We start from the raw sequence: 23,784 nt of genomic DNA on the forward strand, positions 1-23,784 counted from the left end.
GAGATTCGGAAGGTATGGCTTCACAAAATACACAGAAAAGCTTCACCTGACAAGAGGCAAGGATTCCCGTGAGGGGATAGTTGAAATAGTGGGCAAATGTGGGGAAACGTGGAAGTTCCAAAAAAAATCAACTAGACTTTTTGGACCTTCTACCAGAGCCTCTACGAGGACCAGGGTGAGATTAAAGAGCAGGAAATGAAAGCGACCCTGGAGGAGATTGGACTGCCTACCGTCAGTATGGAGCAGAGGGTGATGCTAGAGGCACCACTCATGATGGAAGAAATGCAAGGAGTAATAGCCCAGCTACCCACTGGATAAGCTCCTGGGGGGGATGGCCTGGCTGCAGAGTTTGATGGAGAGTTTATAGAGGAGGTGGCCCCTAGGCTGCTTCAGACTCAAGAAGAAGCATATGAGGTGGGAAAACTACCCCAAAGCATGGAGGAATCTATAGTGATTCCAATCTTAAAACACAGGAAAGAAGGGAAGCTCTGTGAGTCATACCGCCCGATATCATTAATCAGGACACCAAAATCCCCAGGGTGGTTTTAGCAGAGAGACTAAAACAGGTAATAGGAACATTAATACTCCGGGACCAGACCGGTTATGTCCTGGGAAGGGCGACAACAGAAAATTTAGAAAGGTTACATGCAATAATCGACAAGACACATGATTGGTTAGAGGGATGTGCAGTGGTGGTGCTCAATGCCATCAAAGCCTTTGACTCCGTCAAGTAGGGATGGTTGTTTGCCTCCTTCAGAGAATATGGGATAGGCGAGGGCTGCATGCGGTGGGTTCAGATGCCCTACTCCAGCCCGGTTGCAAGAGTACAAACTGGCAAATATCTGTAAGAACAGTTGCCGATACATTGGGATACGAAGCAGACATGCTCCCAAACCCCCATGCTGTATATTCTAGCCCTGGAACCACTAGCAATATTTCTAAGGAAGGAACACAAAGATACGGGGCGCTGTATGGATGCTGTGAACCACATAATATCTCTATATGCATGTGACATGCTGCTATACGTGCGACACCCAGAGGAGAATTTGGAGTCCTACCTAGAGGTGTTGGCAAATTTAGCTGAGTTATTGGGGATATCGGTTAGCAAGACGTAGTCCGCATATTTCCACTGGCAGGTGGGCCGGAGTGGAGGAGACTCGACACCTGTCCTTGTGTCTATAGTGGAAAGTCGACAGTTTAAGATATCTGGGTGTAGATGCCTATCATGACATGAGACACACACATCTGCACAATACACTGAGAGCAAAATCTAGTTTGGAAGCCTCAATCAATCTCTGGGGGTGAACTGTCCCTATCGGTAATGGGCAGGATAGCGCTGCTGAAGATGGTCGCCCTCCCCCGGCTCTTATACCATTTTGTGAATATCCCATATCTTATGCCAAAGTCCTTCTTCAGAGGGCTGACGTCATTAATAGGAAGTTTCATATGGGGAAATGGGTAGGCGAAAGGTAGCCCTAGATATCTTGTATAGGGAATATGCAGAGGGTGGCATGCCACACCCACATTTTGAGCTTTATTACCTGGCAAGGCAGCTACAGCATATAGCAGGGAGGCTCGCGGGTTTTGAAACAGTAGAACACACTCTGCTGAGTCCCGGAATAGCTCTGTACCTTCTGAAAGAGGTGCTGTGGTTGAAGGGCAGGATTGGGGATCATTCAGTTCTGCTGCAGTTGGGCAGGATATGGGTCAGGACCAAAGCAATGTTGAAGCTTGTGAGACCATACTCTCCCCAATACCCTATTTGTAGAGTTTTTCAAGGTGTGTAGTATACACAATTCACAGGGTTCTTAAAAGTCCTATAGGACTTCTCTGCCTATGTTGTCTAGCAGTTCAATACTTTGCACTGCTAGTCTGAGTTGACTCCCTCCGGGCTTTCCTTGCCCAATGTTGTATTTCTCAAACTCGAAGTTCATAACACGTTCCTTTTCCAATGCTCGCTCAGGTTCCCCTGGCCTGACTCTGCTTAACAATGTTTCCAAAACACAGTTCCTCTGTACTTCATAATGCTTCTTCACACTGCTCCACCTCATAGAGCTTGGGGAAATCTCCCTTCCCCGACCTTTGCGCTAGTTCACTGATCGCCTGTTAGAGACCTTCGCAACCGCATGGTACTTTCACCTCATACGTGACCACTCCAACAGTAAGATTCTTTAAATGTTCAAAACGCATCACCTTGTCCAAGACTTTCACAACCACACTGTATCACCCCTGTGTGTGACCACTCGGACAAAGAGGTTTCTACATAATGTTCATTTTATATTTTACTCAGACGGGCCCCTGGCCCCTCCATCGAAAACAGCAAACACCTTTCGCTGGTTAAATGTAGCCTTCAGGATTCCAGCATGTCTTTCTTCAGTTTGTAACCTATTTTACAGAAGCGTTTGACAATGTGCCTTTTCTTGCAGCACTGTTCCATTACTTTGTTTCCCTGTCGGCTTCTTGCCACTCATCACAATCAGTCTTTCAGTTCAAACACTTTTCCTCTTCACGCATAGCTTTGCGTGCACTACTGTACCGTCTTTCAATCGTGCGTATTCCATACTGGGCGCTTCTCTCTTTGAAACTCACTGGCAGTGAATACTCTGGCGTGCTCTTCATTATCTCACACCGCCGAGGTCAGGGTCTTTCCCACCTGACCCTCACACTCCCAGTCAATCTTGCAGCCTCTGTTGCAACGATCGGAGCGAAGGGTCGAGCACACCGCTCGGCACACTTCTGTCCAACTCTTTGGATCCTTGGAGAGGCAGATCCCTTGCCGCGCACCTTGCTCCCTTATCTTGCAGCCTGCGAGTGCCTCAGTGTCCCATTCTCCATAGCCTGGTTGTCCGCTTCTGCCCCGTGGCTCCTCTGCTCTGCCATTCAGCTTGCTTTCTCCAGCCTTGCCTGCACACACTTTTTGTGCTCCAGCTTTTATAATCAGAATAGCCATCAAAACACTTGGGACTGAGTGCCTGATTGACTGACCCCATTAATGGGACAGGACCATTGACTAGCCTAGCACTGGTGGTAATCTTCAGAGTCTCAACCTTCCTCTTCCTCATCTCAGTAGTTGGGCTTGCACAAAAAGGAGAGTGGGGGAAGAGTTATGGGAAGAGTTATGGGATTTGTGGTATCCCACGAAGGTATCCCACGAAGGTAGAGGAAATAATGTGGTATGTAGCTGTCATAGCTGTCCCGGGACAGGGGGATACCATGTATCTCCCTTGGGTGTTGCGTCCCCACTCCCTGAGGACCTCCTATTCAGGTGATCCTCCCTCGTTTGTCGACCGCCAGGGTCGGGATCCAAAACGATGGCCCTCCCCTGGCCATCTGAATAAACGATCCCCGGGGACTAGGGCGTGAAACACCTTTGGGTTTTTCACAGGGTCCATAAAGTAAGTGATGTGGCCAGCGTCAGGGAGACCATGGAAACATCCATGCACGTAAAGCGAAATCCTGTGTGCTTTTCTGCCAATTCATATTCCTGAAATCTGAGTATTCATCCTAGTCTCAAATGCTGGAGGTTCAATAAATAAAGTGTAGATAGAGCAGGGGGGATGAGGGGCATCCTGTCCAAAATGCAGCCCAACTGAGGGCAATCCCAAGCAGGCAGGCATGGAGGACATTGTGGGCTGTGCGGTGGGCCGTATTTTAAGGTACGTGGAGGTTCACTGCCTACGAGTATTAATTGCCTGTACAGACTACTAATAACAATTGAGGTATTTGGCAACTAAACTTCTCCAGCATGGGATCTGGCATGGATTCACATGCTCATGAATATTCCCCGTCATCAGGCTGGGAATCCTCGGTAAAGAAAAAATCTGTTTAATTTCTCAACTGTCTTTCTTCTAACAACCAATCGCTGAACTCTGGGTCTTACTGCCCCCAGCTAATGACTGCCCTCTACCTAAGCCCCTCCTCTGGTAGATTTTTACTGCACAGTCAAGTGTTGAGAGTCCTCGTGTTTAGCTCTCAAACTTTTACTGCCTTTTTCGCTTTTTGGAAGAGTTTTGCTCTATTTTTCGGTCAATTGGGCCTTGCGCTCCAACGATCAACCTTCATATTAACAGGGATTCTTCAGCGCCCCTCAAGGGCGAATTGTGGTCCATTTTTTTCGTGGAACTTCCAGAAGATTCTTCAGGCCTGCGCCGCATGGACCATGTCTGTTAGGGAGAATTCTCTGTTTAGGCTGAATTTCCTAACCTAGTGAGTCCCCCAGCAGCTTTGCTGGATTTTTTGGGGGTTATTTTTTTTCTCCTGCCAAGAGTGAGACTCTTTTACCCTCACTCTTGGACATGATTTGAGTGTGTTTCTTTGAATCTAGATGTGTCTAATGGGCTATGGGGTCTTTTACTCCATAGGGTTTCATGTGTTTTTGTGATGTGTGTTACCCAGCACCATCCGTGCAGTAACACAGGGGTGTCATAGTGACCCCCCAGTATAGACTCCATACCCTGGGGCTGACTACTGTCTCCCAGGGCATGTAAAGTCACCATTGACTTTACTAGTCTTAAATTCTGAACAGAACCAGTACAAACCATCATATCGTGGACGTACTGGCTGGGGAAATTCGATTGCCCCAGGGTCTGTTAGTCGAGGGGGCACGTCTCCGTCCCCCCTGATCGAGTTTTGGCTGGTGGCAGTGGATACTACTTTTTATATTCAACCGCAAATATTTTCCTATGGGATTTCCCATTGTTTTAGGCTACTATCTTTATTTAATTATTTAAGGTAGCCTCAAACATACCGCCGGTTTATTTAATTAATATTAATTCTCCGGTTGGTATTTTTTGCCAAAACTTGATTCTAAAATGGCTTTTGTGTTCTCTTCTGTGACTCCAACCCAAGTCGAGCCCTTTGTTCCACTTTTTGGCGGGCTTCTCCACAGAAGCCCTCCAAAGTGGTGCCACTATGTCTGGGGTACTTAGGCGGGGTGGAGGGGAATTTAGGCACCCTGGACTGAGTTGCCGAGGCAACTCAAGTCGCACTCCGTCCTGATTGGCCCAAGTGGTGAGCCGGCCGGCTCACCACTTAGCATGGTTGAGTGACAGCTAGGCTGAGTGAATGGGGGTTTGCTGCATAAAAGCAGGGCTTTGGGGACTGGAACTTCAGAAGTCGCCACAGGACCTAAGAATCCGACGAGGGAGAAGCTGAGCCGACCTGCCACGACACCACGACCGGTGGAGCCCTGCTGGACCTTCTTCCTTTAACTGGTGGGGATAACCAGTTTCACAGTCTTTTTGCTTTCCTGACGTATCTCGTGGCCGCCTTGCCCGTGCTAAGCACCCCGGCAACCGGGATACCACGTTTTACCACGACCGTGAGATAAAGGTACCCTTTTACCGTAAAACTCCGCGGCTGGTTTCTGTCCGGTAGTGCAACGACCTGCATCTTTCCTCCACGTCGAGATCTTCTCCTCCCCTGGACGACGCCGCAACTTGCAACCACTACCAGGAACAACTGCCACCGCTGGAGGATCCTTCCCACTTAAGGTACCGTGTCCCGCCTGGCTTCCCTTGCAACCGACTGTACGGGGTAGATTTAGCCCCCGGCTTTCGAACCTGGGTTAGCCTGGGACACCCTGGCTAAACTTTTCTAGAGCCTCCCTAAACTCTTTTCTGAACCCTCTGAAAGACTTTCTAAGCCTAGTGTAACTGTGTGATCTTGGGCGCATTTGTGCTCTGCTCTCTCTAAGAGTGGGCCCAGCCTTTGGACTTTGGCTCACCAGTGACTTTTTGCTCTCTGCCTTGCTAATAGTGTTCCTGAAACGTAGAGTGGTGTAACCCTGCATATTCTGTCTTTTTCCCCTCCCCTTTTCACAACCTTAGTAGAGTGCAATCTAGTTAAGCGCTCACCTCTGTATGAAAATAAGTGGTGCCTTACTGTGATTTTCTAATAAGGGGAAAAGGGGTGTATATATCATAATAGTAACTGTTTAGAATATTTTACAATAAGAGTGCTGGAGTGTTTCACTGTGTGTTTATAAATAAATAATGATATACTTTGATACCAAAGCTCTGGTCAGTGTTTGCTTATATTATTGTATCTAAGTGCCTATTGAGTATACTTTGCATACTGCCTGACTCTTCTTGAGGGAAGTCTGACTGCTCAGCCACAGCTACCAGGCAAATCTGGGTGGTACAGACTGCTACCAAGTGGGTTTACTGCTAACACCTGTAGTCTTAAATCTTTTGCAGTGGTCCCTAAGGGAACTGCACAGGTTTCTGCCTAACAATGTCGGAGAAGGATTCAACCCCCCTTTTCAAGCTTTGCGCCGACTGTGGCTTACGGAATGTCTTCTCGGATGACACACATTCCCAGTGCTTTTACTGCCTGTTCCCGACGCACAAGGAGGAAGATTGTGCATTTTGCCAGGAGATGACGACTCGCACGCTGAGGGATCGGCATAGGCGGCTGAAAGAGTGGCTGGTTGGGTGCCAGGAGCATGCCTCTCCCGGTTCCAAGAAGGCTGAGCGAGCTTCTTAGACCTTTTGAGGGTGCCCCTCCTGCGGGGGACCCGCAGGCTAAGCACTGAGAGTCCACAACCCCCGGTGGCGCCGCTGCAGCGGGCTCCCCAGCGGCCAGGGCGCATTTAACATCTCCAACGACTTCAGTCAGTGCTCTGGATAGTCTTCCAAGAGGAAATCGGACCATCCGAGCAAACTCAAGGAGAAGCCCGAGACTGACCTGCTGGAGAAGGCCAAGGGGGATTGGGGCGCTGACCCTCCCCCTCGGGAGAAGGCCAAGCAGGACAAGGGACCGGTACTGACCGTAAAGGCCCAGGTACACCCGGCAAAAGCCCAACCTTCCATCGAGGGGGTAGTGGCGTCTCTCGTGAAGGCTGTCGAGGCGGATCCGCAGGGCGCAATCCCGAAGGAACAAGTGTCACTTCCTCGCACTTCCTCACAGGAGGGAGGCTATGTTCCGGCCAATAGAGAAGACCCTGGGGAAGAAGATGACGGTCATCTCCCCGAGTCGTCACCTCTGGACACGAAGAGGGGGGTGTGGCGCGGAGGTTCTCCAGGGCACGGGTATCTCCTCAGAGGAGGAGCTCATCTACCTTCAAACCATCCAGGAGGAGGGGATCGTCAGGACCAGGCCGTACGACGAGGGCTCAGACGACGGTGAGGATACCATTGAGGAATGTGACTAAGAGCCGCAAGGCGACATGGGCTTAGGTGCCCAGCCTGCACCCCAGCTTACCATTCTGCCTCTGCTGCAGCTGCCACCTCTGCCTCAGCTGCCGTCTAGAGACCTCTCGGTGGACATTCACTCTGCACTGCATAATTTGGGATACAGACAAGGATGCCTATTGCACCGGCGGTCCCTCCTGCGATGCTGGCGGCGGCTGACCCTCTGGTAACGGAGGAGTCACCGGCCAAGAGAGGAAGATTCACCCTCTGCCTCCTTGCCACCCCTTGCCTGCTTCTCCCCCCCGGACCACTTGAGGGATGAGACAGAACACGACACACTGGCGACGATGATGGGCACGGACAACGACGGTGGTATGGGAGACCTCCCACCGCCTCCTCCCAGATCCTCTCTGCTGGACGAGATAGGCTTGTTTCACTCGATGATCTCCAGAGCTTCGGAACTCTTCCAGCTCACTTCAGAGCAGAAGGAGGGATTCTTATACCCACTCCGAGAGGTGAAGAGAAAGACCATCCTCTCGCCCCTTCCCTGGATGACATTTGGGACATAGGTTTGTCTCTCATGAAGAACCATTCTATGGCCCCGGCGAAGAGGGATTGCCTTGAGAAGAAGTACAGGGTGCCGGACTCTGCGCCAAAGTGCTTGCAGGCCAAATTGTTGCCAGACTCTATGGTGTCGGCAGCAGCCAAGAAGAAGTCGTCTGGCGCTTCTTCCTCTGCAGCGTCCACCCCTCCGGACCGCGAGGAGAAGAAATTAGATGCCATGGGACGACAGATTATCTACTCTACGGCCACTACCATCAAGGCCGCCAATGCCATCATAGCGCACTACGACGGAGAGCTGTGGTTCAAGATCGCTCCCATCCTGGACTTCATCCCTGACGACAAGAGGTCAGAGGCATTGGAAATTCTGCATGAAGGCGCGGTGGCATCGGACCACGCCATCACGGTGGCCGTGGACATTGCCGACGCGGGAGTTCCGCCAGATGGGCAACAGCATTTGCCTTCATTGTCGTGGCTGGCTCAAGGCCACCAACTTTCATCAAGATGTTCAGACGAGGGTGTTGGACATGCCCTTTGACGGAAACCATCTCTTCGGGAAGGCTGTAGATGAGTCTCTACACGCCATCAAGACAGAGATGGCAAGTGCCTTGGGCACTTTTCAACAGCAACGGCCGTCTTTTTGGCCCTCGGGAGGCAAGTCCCAACGATCTTCCAAAGGTTTCGGCAGCAGCTCCTCTTCTTAGCGCCAGCCCTCCCGCTCCTCAGCCCAGGAAACAAACAGGGGCCGTTCCAAGGCTTTCGGAGGAGAACGTTGTAGTCGCAAGGGACCCCAAGGCGGCCCTTCGACGTCCAAGTAGGATTGAACTGGCCGTGACGTCGAGCCCCCGCCCGTGCACCATGGTGGCAGGCTGGCTGGCGAACTTAGTCAGCGTGTGGAAGACCATCTCCTCCGACCGTTGGGTGCTGGACGCTCTCTCGCACACGGACACACCCTGGAATTTCAACGGAAGTGTCCACGGATACCACTGGTGGCCCGGCAGGAATGCCTCATCCCTCAGCTGTTGCTGGACCTGCGGGCCATGCTAATGAAAGGAGCGATAGAGCTCGTCCCAAAGCTGCTCTGCGGCTCTGGAGTGCACTCAAGGTACTTCCTCGTGAAAAAGACGACCGGGGGCTGGAGGCCCATCCTCGACCTCCGACGACTAAACAAATACTTCAAGTCCCAAAAGTTCTGGATGGTCACCCTTCAGCATGTGCTCGGACAGCTCGAAGAGGAAGACTTCCTGATGTCGCTGGACTTGGAGCATGCGTACTTCCAAATCCTAATTCACAAGGGACACTGCAGGTTTCTGCACTTCGTCATCCAGGGGCAGCATTACCAATTCAAGGCCCTTCCCTTTGGATTGAAATTGGCGCAAAGGGTTTTCACCAAGTGCCTGGCGCCGGTGCATCTGCGGGTACCCTTTCTTGGATGACTGGCCATCCGGGCCAGCTCAAAGGACATCGCTGAAGACCACACAGCGATGACCGTCCACCTGCTGATGGATCTCGGGTTCTCGGTGAACTATGCGAAGTCCTGCTTGACTCCATCGCAGGACACGCTGTTTCTGGGATCCAGGCTCAACACGGTGTCATGCCTGGCGTTGGCGGAGAGTGTGGCGGCCTTCCTGGGCAAGGTGCAACGGCTGCTCGCTGTGAAGATCGCCATGGTGAGGACTATCAAGTCTCTGCTCGGCATAATGTTGTCATGCATTTATCTCATCCGACTCTGCAGGCTACATATGCAGCCAGTGCAGGAGTTCCTCGACGCCCGTTGGATTCAAGTGTCCGGAAGCTCTTAGGACAAGCTTGCTCTCGACGAGGGGTTCTGTCGGGCGATAAGATGGTGGGGCGTGCGCTCTCATCTGACCGGAGGTGCCGATTTTCAGGCCCCACCACATCAGAACACAGTAACACCAGCCGCTTCCCCTGGAGGGATGGGGAGCCCACACCGGAAGTCTTTGCGCCAGAGGCCTGTGGCTGCTGGAGGAGATGATGTTCACTTCAATGTTCTGGAGCTACGGGCAGTGTTTTGGGCCCTCAAATCGTTCCTGCCGTCCCTCAAGGACAAGGTGGTGCGGGTCTTCACGGACAATACCACCGCAATGTTTTACATCAGGAAACAAGGGGGCACCAGATCCCCAGCGCTCTCCAAAGAGGCTCAGGACTTATGGCATTATCTGGCAGGAGTAAAGAACGTGGTCGCCGACTCCCTGAGCAGGGAACTTCGCTCTTGCCACGAATGGGAACTTCGACAGGACCCAGTGGAGAACCTGTTCCTCAGGTGGGGCAATCCCCAGATCGACTTGTTTGCGACGGCGATGAACACCAAGTGCCGGCGGTTTGCCAGCAGGCGAGCATGGGGGACACCTTTTCATTCCCGTGCTAAGGCCTTTTTCTGTATGCGTTCCCTCCGTTGCCATTGTTACTGCGATTCATCACTCTACTCAAACAGTGCCGTTGCCGGATGATCCTCGTTGCACCGGCGTTGCCGAGGCAGATCTGGTATCCGGACCTTCTCAGCATGTCAGCGTCTGCAGCAGTCAAGCTGCCAGTGGTCGCGGATCTTCTCGCCAGGGAAGGAGGCACCATTCTTCACCATGATCTGGGGTCTCTGAACCTTGAAGGCCTGGCTCCTGCAGTGTTAGAATTTGTTGGCTGCAATCTCCCGGCGGACTGCAAGGAAGTTCTCGCCAAGACTAGAGTATCATCTACTTTGAAATATTACAGACTTAATTGGAAGAGATTTACTGTTTGGTGGTGTTCCCAGAAGATCGACCCGCTTGGAATCAAGGCTCATCAGGTGCTTCCATATTTGTTGTCGTTGGCCAAGTCGGGGCTGGCCCACGCTTCCATCAAGGTTCAGCTGGCAACTATCTCCTGCTACACCAGATCCCCAGGATGACCATCCTTGTGGTTGCACCGTTTGGTTAAGGATTTCGTCAAGGGACTATTCCGCTCGTTCCTGCCGGTGAAGGCTACGGCCCCGGCGTGAGAGCTCAATGTGGTGCTTACTAGGCTCATGGGACCACTGTTCGAGCCTATGCATTCCTCACCACTCAAGTTTTTGTCGTGGAAAACTGCTTTTCTCGTGGCCATCACCTCCGCATGAGTGGGAGAGATCCAGGCCCTCTCCTGTTAACCTCCTTACTTGACTTTCAATGAGACGAGGGTGGTGCTGCGGACGCACCCCTCCTTATTGCCCAAGGTGCCGTCAGACTTTCATCTAAACAAGCCCTTGGTGTTACCACCGTTTTTTCCAACGCCGGCTAAAAGGACTTTGCACTTGCTGGATGTGGCTAGAGCGCTGAAGTTTTATGTGGCCTGTAAAAACAGTTTCCGGAAAATCACAACTTTTTGTGAACTTTGGCCCTGTGAACCACAGGAAGGCCCTCTCCAAAGCTTCCATTTCTAAGTGGCTCTCCGGCTGTATCACCCACTGTCACTGGTTGGCAAACTGACTGATGTCTGGCCGTCCGAGAGCCCATTCCACCAGAGGGATCGCTGCTACAACGGCTTTCCTGTCTGAGGCGCCCCTGCTAGACATATGCAGGGCTGCTACGTGGAGGTCGACGCACACCTTCACAAAATTTTACTGCATCGATAGGGATTCCAGGGAAGAGTCCAGAGTCGGCCAAGCAGTGCTGCGCAACCTGTTTGCTAGAAGGTGAGCCTGCTGAGGAGGTAAGAGATGCTTAAGGTGAGCCTTGCCACCTCCCGTGGTTGTGCATGTGGGTACTGCTATGTATTCTTTATTCATGAGCATGTGAATCCATGCCAGACCTCATGCTGGAGAAGGAACAAGTTACTTACCTGTAAATGTTGTTCTCCAGCATGGGTCTGGCATGGATTCACATGCGAACCCTCCCGCCTACCCCTCTGAGGCTCTTCTCTTGGTCCTACTGCCACTTTACGTGCTACCAAATCTGAAGATGGCTGCCAGAGGAGGGGCTTAGGTAGAGTGCAGTCATTGGCTGGTGGCTATATGACCCAGAGTTCAATGATTGGTTGTTAGGAGAAAGACAGTTCAGAAATGAAACTGAAACGGATCTTTTCTTTACCGAGGATTCCCAGCCTGACTGGGAATTTTCATGAGCATGTGAATTCATGCCAGACCCATGCTGGAGAACAACGGTTACAGGTAAGTAACTTGTTCATCTCGGTGTTTGGCATTGGCCTAAGGTGGGGTGTGCCCAAGCCAACTAATAGTGGTCTCGTATTCAGAATACGTGAGAGGCCGCTGTCCCATCACAATGCAATCTCTGAAGTAAAATCAGTGCACTGAATGACGCAGCCAACGTCTCGAAACTTGGGAGACAAATGGCAGCCACTTTTTCTGCTACCATGCCAACGTCTTTGGGACATTATCAAATTTGTGGTTGTTCCACCAATAGTTGGCACACCTAGTACGACGCAACTGCCTTTGGCATTGTTTAAAAGATAAGACTTTGGTAAAAGAACGTTGTTAGGCAAGATTGTATGCAGTATCCTTTGGGTGCACTACAATAACCTTGACATCCTAGCAATAGGGACCCAAACTATGGTATAAATCTGAACTACACAGGTTGGTAGTGTGGCTGAGCAGCCAGTCTTATCTCAAGAGGGGTCAATGTGAGCAGTAATGTTGTGACAGAGTTTCACAGTACAGTTATTCAAATCAACTCTTACACTCAAGGTTTCTTGATAAAACAATTATTAATTTATTTCACAGTCAATTATATGAGCCATCTTCAGAATGGACACAAACATGTAACACTTATAATACACTTCAAATCACACTCTTAGTTTCTCTAAATCAGATGATACCCATTGGGCATGGCACACAGACTCTTCCTACACCCTCCGGTGACTTAAATAGCTATCACACTGTGGACATTGATTTATCACTGGTACATTTATAATAAATAAATAAATCCTGTACCATTGGCTCCGATCCAGAGGGTGAGAAACAGAATAAGGACCCACTCTACACAATGCTCATCAAGATACAGCAGGAAGCACAATGCGCCATCAGACACAAACTACAAGTAGGGAAACACAAAAAGATTAGTACTGCTACTAGCAGGCTCAACCCAATTGCATCCTCAAGGGAGGCAAAACATTTTGGTTACATTGGGGAACCTTCTTACTTTTACTCATGGAATATATCCTGAAGTTAATTTCCCATGAAATTGTCAAGGAAGAAAAACACACAAGAGGGGCTGTGTCGTGAATATACTTAATTGTATTAAGACACAAATGAGGTTCTCTTATATACACTTGTATATAAAACACATTTCTAAACTAAAGACAAAAAATATATTAGTGTCCTGAACAAAAAAACAAGTTTTAAATGAGCATTCTTTAAAAAGGCAATTCATGTAACAATGCATTTTGTTAAAATTACTTTTCAGAATCAGAGCAAGTTAGTGGATAATCTTTGTATATGCATCTTGCACAATTCCTACACCCTGAGATTACTTCAATTCAAGGACAGTAATGGTATTTATATATCACGTTAGTTATACTGTGCAGATTCTGAGGTTGCAGGAAGGAAAGGTTTAAGGAAGGAAAAGGTTAAACAGTTTCTCCGCAAATGTCAGGACAACTAAATCATGCAATGACATCTAGACAAGCATTTCCCAGCAGTCAGTCTAAAACAAGTTACCACCTTTAAAGGACAAACAATATCGAAGTCAATGGACCAGAAAAGTGTTCAGGGAGACAGGACAGCCAAAGTCAGTTTGAAACAGTCTATGGAGCTGAGCCACCTCTTAGAATCAAAGTATTGCACAAAGTTAGAGAGTTTTTTTAGAAAATCACTTGTAGGGTCACAAGCTGCTATTAAGCTTGTGAGAAACAGAGTTGGAATCAACTCTAAAAGTAGGCCACTGCAATTCCCAACTGACAACTAAAAGACAATGAGGTAAGTACCTCAAGTCTAAACAGTACCTCTGGTTTGAAGAAGAGTGGTCCAGCTGAATTCTGTCTTGCTACAGCGGTGCAGACCCTGTGTTCCTGAGCCTCAGTCATGGGGACAAGAGATACATGGCGTCTGGAGGGCTCATGCGGCAGTACTTGGGAGGTTGTCGGCAACTACAGGCTCTTTTCGGTTCAGCTGCACTTTGCAGTTTCAGCACTTAGTAAACAGAACCGTCGTGGATCTCGGAGACAGGTTGGGCTTCCTTCACTCCTTGGATCCTGTACTCTGGTGAGGGGACTCGAGCTGTGGCCGTCCTGCTTCTGGAAGGTCCTTAGACTCCTGGAGCTTCTAGCCGGATTTCAGACTTTTCACTCAACTACATGTTACTTGTCCCCTGGCGCTCGGGTTCCTGTAGCAATGAAGAAGTACAGCTAGGCAAGGAAGATGGTCCAGTGGAGTTCGTCTCTGGGTTAGTTGGTCCCACTAACCCAAGGGGAGAAGTCGTCCCTTACGGAGCTTCTGTGTCAAATTGAAAGAGTTTCAGCACAGCAGGGCTTCACTGGGCAATTCAAAGGTCCAGGAGAATGCAGCTAGCTTTGCTCACGGTTTCTTTGTCGGGTGTGCCTCTAGTTCCAAAACCCTTGACTTTTAAGCAGGTTTCTTACCGTCATACACAGTCTAGGCTGTCAATCACACAGCATGGTGGCTGTCAGGACTGGTTGCATTCAGGCATTCCTAGAGACAAAGGACAGGGGAGTTTTGGGCCCCTCCCGCACATCCTGTCCTTCCAGACACACTAGAGCCATGGGAGGGCTTCAGAGCTGAAGCCCGTCAAAGGTAAGACAAAGGGCTCGAATCTGTTTCAACGCACAGAGTAAAACCCCGGAAAGACCTCACAAACAGAGGGGGTGGGGGGGGTGGTGCATTTTGACAAAATGGTCACCATGGGTGCTGTACTGCAGCTGAGGTCTCAGCCTGCGGTAAAAAAGCCCAATGGTAGAAAAAATAAACCACTAGGTAACCCCCCCATCACTCCACTGTATCGGATAATAAAATTGCAGCAACAATGTTGCCGGTAAAAAAAAATCCTGTGGTTTGACCTGGTAGAGGTGTACCCCATTATACCAATTTAAGGGGAGTGGAGTTTGCAGCGGTGTCCCCCGCTCACCTTAAATGGTATAATGGGTCCAGGGATTGCGGGGGTGTCCCCCACTCCTTTTACATGATTGTGGCAGCAAAACCACAGCATTTTTGCCACAATATTTTGTATTCACAGCCATTTTTGCCGTGATTTTCAGATATGGAACCCACTCCACATAAAATGGTGTGTGCTGGACCTACAAAGAGAAAAGTTAAGTAAAGTACATTTCACTTTACTATTCTTGGAAACTGTAGTTCACACAAGAAAAGGTATTTAAACCTAAGAGAAATCCAAAGGACTTCGCAGGAATACTGCACCAAAGGTGCTGTGTCACCATACAAAAAGTAGATGCCTATGGAGTTTGTCAGACTCCAAAAACAGTGAAAACGCATACTCCAAATCAGATCAAAACAAATGAGAGAGAGAAAAAAGTCTCATTCACTCCAGGGCAAAAATGAAAAAATCCTAAATCCAGCAAAAGAGCTCGAGGTCTCTGAGGAAGGGATTTGGCACAGAAGTGAGAATTCTCCCTAACATTAAGTAAATAATAAATTTGTACTCTTAAAATGTGGTCGTGCTCCTTCAACAGATATATCTAGTCACATCCAGAAACTGGCCATTTGATACCCGGCTCTTTAGTTGCAGGTCATTGGCTTAAGAAATTAATAAATTACATTTATTTAATTTATTTATTCTTTAATGTGATTTAGTTTGAGAAATTCAAACTTTACACATAACACATTAATATACACTTCAAACAAAGGAAACTAAAAAAGAAAAGAACAGATAAAAAGGAAAAAATAAATAAATGGAATAATAATAATATACCAAAGTAATACTATACATAAATTCTTTGGCAGTGAGAGAATTTAATTTAATAATAAAATAAACCTAAAAAACATGCAATAATATCTTTCAAACTCCATTACAGCTTAGACACTTAAAATAATAAGATTCTTGAGTCCAAAACTTTACTCATCAGATTCATGAGTTAATTATGATTTGCAATATACAAATAATTGTCCCCATAGCGGAATCTAACTTTCTTAACGTTGCAGTTCTCCTATTTCTCAAATCAAAGGACCCAACTTTGATTCAATATTTAGCCATATTTTATAAAGAGCAATGAACAGGTGCATGTTACAGGTGTTCGTGCAATATAACCAGAATGACATTTCACTGATGGTTTCTGGATTATGCACATATTTACTAAGATGTAATATAATTGTACTAGTCAACATCTGGCATTCGGTTGATAAATTTATGTCTGTCTCCAATGATTCAGATGTATTACAAAGTTGATAAATTCGCTCTTGAACAGGAATTTTTTCCCTAGTTCCCAGACTCCTCCTGATAGGTAGTTGTTCCATTCTAAATAGGATGATAAAGCGTCTGAGTCTTTTGGCAGGACAAAGATTCAAATACGCTTGAGGCTTCATGAAGGTATATTGCCTGTATTGAATAAACTGGTAGCTCTTTAACGTACTCGAATGGGCAAAGTTCTCAAGTCAGTCCCATAGGTCCACATGTTTCCCAAGTGCATTTTGGACTTCCTTCGAGTAAGCCACACCTCTGTGTCCAACCTATATACTAGGTATTTTATCATTAATTTAAGTAGAGGTGAGGTAGTATGTTTTTTGGCCACTTCCTGATATATCACTGACAACAATGGATTAGAGCAGCAACTAGTCATCTTTAGGAAGAACCCAGCCCTCTTTTTTAGTACTATCGCTTTTAGTGATGGAAGTCCCAATTCTAATCTTATAAGGGCCATCGGAACCCCTAGGGGCAATCCCAGTATCTGACGCCAGAATTTTCCTTCCATCACCAGGAGCACAGTTAAATCAAAAGAGAGGAGGGCCTCAAGGCCATAAGTGAGCATAGGGATAAATACTTGAATATATAGGTATCGTGTCCCCCAAATTGTAAAGCCACCCTGCTTGCTTGAAAATGTGGAAATCAGTTCAGTAACTTGCGCCGCTCTGATTTTACGTACTTGTCTGCAATAACAGTAGTCACCGTTGGGCTCCGTCTCTGCTCCCAGGTAACGGTAGGAGGGCACATATGGTATATTTATTTTACCCACCATCAAATTAACTCGGGAGGCTCTTTTACTAGTGAATCTCAACACTTTGGTCTCTTATCTAAGTTGATGGTCAAGCTGTTAGTGCAGCATATTCCCATAAAGCGGTGGCGGATCATCGTAATCGGCTAATGGTGTTGTCTAACAATACCAAATCATCGGCATATGCTAGCACTGCACAAGACGCCACACCAATTTTTGGCTTCTGCTATTGCTGCTGGTATGTCGTAAACATACAGATTATAGATGAGGGGCACGGTGACACATTCCTGTTTAACCCCCCTATTTTGGAGCACCTTTTTTGTCATTTTGCCTTCTTGATTTAATCTAAGTCGAACCGTGGTATTCTGATGCAAGAGTCTCAGATAATACAGGAGTCCCAACGGTCAACCCATAGCTTCTAGTTTTAGCCACAATCTATCTCTTGGGATGGAGTCGAAGGCAGCCTTGAAATCGTTGTATAGGGCATAAAGCGGAGGCTTCCCCCTACTAATTGCTCTCGTACGTAATATATGCATCACCATGAGGATGTGAGAAGTAGAGTAATCCTGCCGGAACCCACACTGAAATTTGCTTAGTATGTTGGAAAGGAAAGGAATGCGCAACGCGTGTCAAGCCGCACCTCGGCGATTACAGCGCGTAAGGAACAGCGTTGAATCTGAGGCCGCCTCCGACACACCCATGACAAATGTACCCATTAATTAAATAAAATATTAATTAAATAAAAAATAATAAATTACCTTTGTAACACTAGATGACTTGATCACTGTATCTTGCAAACATATTCATATTGAGGTCTGATGATAAAAGTATTCCTCTAATTTTTCTTCTAGGCACTTGGAGGTCTGGTGATTGCAGCAGTCATCAAATATGCAGATAACATTTTAAAGGGATTTGCAACATCGCTGTCCATAATTTTGTCAACGTTGATCTCGTACTTCTGGCTACAAGATTTTATTCCTACCAGGTACTGTAATGTAATAACTTTGTCTAATTGTCCTTCTATAAACGATCAAGCCCACTCCTTATGTGCTAAAAACACTGCTTTTTGAGTACTTTAATCCCCTTCATTTCTGGTTGTTGGTTGCCCCCTGCATTTCTTCTGTGAACACTTGAACCCTTGTGTTCTCCAACTGCTCGATTCCACACCACCTCCGGAACACCAATGCCCTGCCTTCTGTGAATTCTTGAATCCCAGGCTTTAAATGCAAAATCTGCTTTCGAAGGGATTGTGTCCTCCGACGTATTCCTCATCTTAGATATATCCTTCCAGCTCTGCTGGCCTCGGAAAATTTTTTCTCCAGAGGGCGCTGCGCGTCGACGTCAGCGTCCGTTGCTCAGTTCCGTTTTTCCGCGCTACTCGGTGCCTCGGAATACCGTTGCTCAGTTCTTAGTAATATTTACTTCAAGTTATTCGAATCGTACTCGATGGCTTCCTCGTCGGAACCGACAACCCCTCGATCCGGCTTCAAAAAATGTCGAGATTGTGGGAAAAAGATGTCGTTGACCGATCCTCACAGAAATTGTCTGTGGTGCTTGGGAGCCGAACACCATTGTTCGGAGTGCGAGGACTGTATGTCCATGACAGCTAAGGCCCTGAAGGAGCGTAGGGGGAAGCTGGAGAAAGGTAAGACTTTTAAAGCTTCTTCTTCTTCGACGAAGTCGAGACATTCGTCTCCTCGTCACCACTCACGCTCCAGGTCTCGGAGTGGGTCTCATCACTCCTCGAGATCGAAACACTCGAAGAGGAGACGTCGAAGATCCCCTTCTCCGTCTTCCTCTTCCTCTCTTTCGCCAAAAAGAATCCCTTGCCCCACGAAACATAGTTCCCGGGCTGATTGGGAGGAATTCAGAAAAAACATGATGAGCGTCTTCGAGAAAGCGGCCTCGACCCCCTCGAAGACTGCCGAGAGCGATGCTCTGGTCGAAAGACCCGAAGGTCAAAAACGCCGCGAGTCGCAGTACCCGGCGAAAGAAACCTCTCGAGTGCGTCTCGAACCCTCGAGTAGGACCATGACCTCCAAACCTTCCTCGAAGGTTCCGTCGACGAAGGTTCCGTCGACGTCGAGGTCTTCGACGACGTTGTCGAAGGGACCTTCGACATACAGGTCTGTCGACTCAACGCCGGCCTCGACACCTGCGTCGACGCCGAGAAAAGTCACGATGACCACACATCCAGTGACGATTCCCAGGCCCTCGACGTCGATGGTGTCGATATTGTCGAGTAAAATTCCAATTCTGTCGAGGTCCTCGAGGCCTCCACCTCTGTTTTCGACGCCACGCTCGAAGCCTTCGGCGTCGACGACATCGACGTTTTCGAGGCCAATAATGACAAGTTCAGCACCCTCTGCCTTGGAAATGGGATTTACTCCCTTTATTAATTCAGAACAATTGAGAACTATATCCTCAATTTTAGAAGAGGGTGATCTGTCAGAACAAGATGAGTTACAGGGACCTGTAACCCCAGTTGGAGAGGAATTTTCCTCTGAAGAGCGCAGATTAAAGGATCTTCATGATTCTTTACATGAGGCAAGTGGCTTAGACACTTCCCCTGAGGTGGATTTTGCTAAACCAGACCCGGGGGAGCATGCTGAAACCCCCTACAGAGCCTTAATGGCCAGAATTAGAGTTCATGGGGTGGTCTACACCTTCACAATCTTTCCAGCAAGATGACCTCACGGATATTCTTGACAAAGGCCCACAAGAGGATCCAGTGGTGCCCTTTCATAAAGCTCTTCAGAGAAAGATCATGACAAACTGGGAAACCCCAGATGTAATACCAGCAGTAAATAAAAAACTGTCTGCAAAGTACAGAGTATCTTCCACAGACCCAGAGTTCTTGTCTAAACATCCATCCCCAGAAAGTCTGGTGGTACAAGCAGCATCCTCTACCGACGTCAAGACGGCTTATCCTACTGTCCCACAGGACAGGGACGATAAAAAATATGATGCTATGGCTAAGAAAGTCTTTTCAGCATGTAGCATGGCGTTAAAGTCTGTTAATGCTACTTGCACCCTTGCTAGGTTCAGCCATACACTTTGGGAGTGTGCTTCTACAGCGGCTGACTGCATCCCGGAGGGAGAAGAAAGGGATGCGTTCCTGAATATTATACAGGACGGTAAAGACGCTATGTGCGAATCCCTCCAGACGGGCATTGATTCGGCTGACAGTATCAGCAGAGCAATGGCGGCAAGTACATCAATCAGGCGGTTCGCTTGGTTGAGAAAGTCGGGTTTTGCCCCAGATGTGCAAGCCAGGCTCTTGAACATGCCATTTGATGGCTCTTCTTTGTTCGGGAAAAAGGCGGATGACAGTTTAGAGAAACTGCAAACTTCAAAAGCAGCAGCAAAATCCCTAGGAGCTGCAATCCGTGAGACTCCTTTTCGTCCCACAGGAACCTCTGCGAGGGGCAAGTCCTTTCGCTTCTACTCCTCATTCGGAAGAGGTAGAGGACGACCGGCTCAAAGGGGTCAAAGAAGAACTACCCGAGGTGGACGGGGTAGATATTCTAAAGCCGCAGCAACAGCAGGTGCCTCTTTACCATCGGCATCTGCATCAGCCGCCCCAAAACCACTCTGAGGACTTCCCTCACAGGACACCTGTAGGAGGCAGGTTGACTCAACATCTGGCGGAATGGCAGGCTATCACGTCAGATGCTTGGGCATTGGAAACAGTTGCCCAAGGTTACTGCCTACCTTTCCTACGTATACCTCAGAGTCATCCACCGGGGATCAGCTCTCAGAAAGCTCCAGATCCGCTCCTCTTGCAGGAAATTATAGACCTGCTAGAGAAAGGTGCCATAGAACCGGTACCTGTAGCGGAGAGGAACAAGGGCTGGTACTCCCCTTACTTTCTCGTTCCAAAGAAAGACGGAGGACTGAGACCCATCTTGGACTTGCGAGAATTGAACAAATTCCTCAGGAAAGACAAATTCAAGATGGTCACTCTTTCTCAGATCCTCCAGGCCCTTCAGTTTCAGGACTGGTTGGTATCTCTGGACCTTCAGGACGCTTATTTCCATGTGCCTATCCATCTCAAACACAGGAAATACCTGAGGTTCGCAATTGGCAACTCTCACTATCAATTTCGAGTAGCTTTTGGGCTGACCTCCGCCCCGAGGGTCTTCACCAAGTTAATGTCGGTAGTGGCGGCAAGTCTAAGGAGGGAAGGGATTCACGTCTACCCCTACCTGGACGATTGGCTGATCAGGGCTGTTTCTCCGGAGCAAGCTCAGATCCAGCTAAATCACGTATGCTACTTCCTTCACAAGCTGGGCTTCTCCCTCAATTTAAAGAAGTCTCAAATGATACCATCGCAGAGACTCCAGTTCATAGGAGCGATCCTGGATACTTCCCTGGGAAAAGCCTCGCCACCAGAGGTGAGGGCTCAAGATATTCTACAGATGGTTACCAAGTTCCAACTTGCCCAACGTCTCCCAGCTTTCGACTTTTTGAGGTTGCTAGGCCTCATGGCATCCTGCATTTTCCTTGTGCCAGAGGCTCGCCTGAGAATGAGATCCCTCCAGTGGGCACTGAGGACTCAGTGGTCACAATTCTCAGGGAGAATGACAGATCTTCTTCAGGTTCCCGGCAGGGTGGCTCGAGACCTTCAGTGGTGGGCCTGTCAGGAGAACATTCTGAAAGGAGAACAGTTTTGGCAACCCTGGCCGGAGATAACAGTAGTCACGGATGCCTCACTCACGGGGTGGGGAGCCCACGCCAACGACTTGACCATCAGCGGTCGTTGGTCTCCATCGGAGTCCAGACTACACATCAACCTGTTAGAGCTGAGAGCCATCAAACTTGCGTTGAAGGCTTTCCTGCCAGTTGTACAAGGGAAGAACGTCCTGATAATGACGGACAACACGGTGGCCATGCATTACCTCAACAAAAGAGGAGGCGTAGGATCACTACCCCTGTGCAGAGAGGCGATGCAGCTCTGGTTTTGGGCAATCCAAGAAGGAATCTCTCTATCGGCAGTTCACCTAGCCGGAGAGAAGAACTTGACAGCGGACGCTCTGAGCAGGCAGAACACAGTCTCTCACGAGTGGGAGCTAGCTCAGGAAGTCCTTCAAGAGATCTTCGCCCTTTGGGGAACCCCTCAGGTAGATCTGTTCGCCACCAGCCTAAACAGGAAATGCGACCTGTTCTGCTCAAGGGAATTTCCTCCGAGAGGAGCTCTGGGAGACGCGTTCATAGTGGACTGGGAGTTTCCGCTTCTGTACGCGTTCCCACCGGTCCCTGTCATTCCTCAAATGATCAGGAGGTTGAGAAGATTCCGGTGAACCATGATCCTAATTGCCCCGGATTGGGCCAGGAGAACGTGGTACCCGGACCTTCTAGACTTGTCCATCTGCCCTCCATTTCGACTTCCTCTCAGAGAGAACCTACTCTCACAGAAGGGAGGTCAGGTTCTCCATCCAGACATCAAAACCCTCAACCTTCACGCTTGGCTTCTGAACGGCTGAGGTACAAGGATTGGGACCTCCCTGATGATGTTATGGAGGTGTTGCTTTCGGCAAGGAGGCCAGCAACAAAGTCTTTATACCGCTGCCGTTGGAACAGATTTTGCAGCTGGTGTAGAGAACAGAATATCGACCCATTTTCATGTGGTACACCAATGGTTTTGTCCTTCCTACTATATTTGGCAAATTCAGGCCTTCAAGTTGGCACCATTAAGGGCTATCTCGCAGCGCTATCTATCTTTAAGCGTACTGCGGAGGAACCATCCTATTTCAAATTACCCTTGGTAATACAGTTTCTAAAGGGGTTAACCAATGTTTATCCCCCAAGACCATTCCAAGTTCCCCTATGGGATTTAAACTTAGTATTAACTTTCCTGATGGGGACACCTTTCGAACCTCTCCATTCTTGTTCGTTAAGATTCCTTACCCTTAAGACTGTTTTATTAATAGCACTTACATCTGCTAGAAGGGTGAGCGAATTACAAGCTCTTTCTTGTAAACCCCCTCATACAATCTTTCACAAAGACAAAGTTGTCCTGCAAGTGAAGCCTAATTTCCTCCCAAAAGTAGTCTCTGAATTCCATATCTCTCAGAAGATTATCCTACCATCTTTCTATCCTCCTCCTCACCCGGGGAAAGAGGAAGAGAGGTTACACAGACTAGACCCTAGGAGGGTTTTAAGTTTTTACATTAGTAGACTAGCCAGGATAAGACAGGCAGACCAGCTGTTTGTAGGCTACGCAGGTCACAAGCTGGGGTTACCAATAACTAAGCAGAATATTTCCAGATGGATCATTCTAGCCATTCTGGAATGTTATAAATTGGCAGGGAAAGAGCCCCCTCAAAACCTTAGGGCTCATTCGACCAGAGGTATTGCAGCTTCATCGGCCCTCAAAAGAGGCGTGCCGATTAAAGACATATGTGCGGCCGCTACATGGTCGTCTGTCCATACCTTTACACGTTTTTACAATCTGGATTCCTCCTCTAGTCAAGAGACTAGGTTTGGAAGGGCTGTACTGCATTCTATTCACCAATAGAAGACAGCGTGAAGTCAGTACTCCCTCCTCCGAATATAGAATACTGCTATGGGAGCCTATCTAAGATGAGGAATACGTCGGAGGACACAATCCCTTCGAAGAACAAGTTACTTCTTACCTTGTAACGTTCTTTCGACGGGATGTTCCTCCGACGTATTCCTCATCGACCCTCCCATCCATCCCCGCAGTTTTACTTCCCTTGTTGTTGCAGCTTACGCTCCTTCAGGGTGATTAGTCTAGTCCAAACAGTAATACTGTGGGCTACAAAACGGAACTGAGCAACGGACGCTGCGCGCGGCCTTTATAGGCAGGATGACGTCGAGCGTCGATACGGCGGCTGTCGAGGGTCATCGACTCGAGGGACGTCGACGCGCAGCGCCCTCTGGAGAAAAAATTTTCCGAGGCCAGCAGAGCTGGAAGGATATATCTAAAATGAGGAATACGTCGGAGGAACATCCCGTC

General features: G+C 48.5%; 1 protein-coding gene across 2 annotated transcripts in view; it reads left to right on the plus strand.

The window, feature by feature from the left end:
- The window catches only part of LOC138497547 (UDP-N-acetylglucosamine transporter), a 338,062-nt gene that overhangs the window by 277,015 nt on the left and 37,263 nt on the right, over window positions 1–23,784 (plus strand). For both annotated transcript variants that reach the window (XM_069621088.1, XM_069621089.1), the window contains one exon: window positions 17,654–17,787. In XM_069621088.1, coding sequence (XP_069477189.1) covers window positions 17,654–17,787 — 134 coding nt within the window. Of the gene's footprint in view, window positions 1–17,653; window positions 17,788–23,784 lie in introns of those variants that run through there.

The sequence above is a fragment of the Ambystoma mexicanum genome, chromosome 5q, assembly GCF_040938575.1.
Source record: "Ambystoma mexicanum isolate Mex_15411 chromosome 5q, UKY_AmexF1_1, whole genome shotgun sequence".
In the NCBI taxonomy this organism is placed as follows: domain Eukaryota; kingdom Metazoa; phylum Chordata; class Amphibia; order Caudata; family Ambystomatidae; genus Ambystoma; species Ambystoma mexicanum.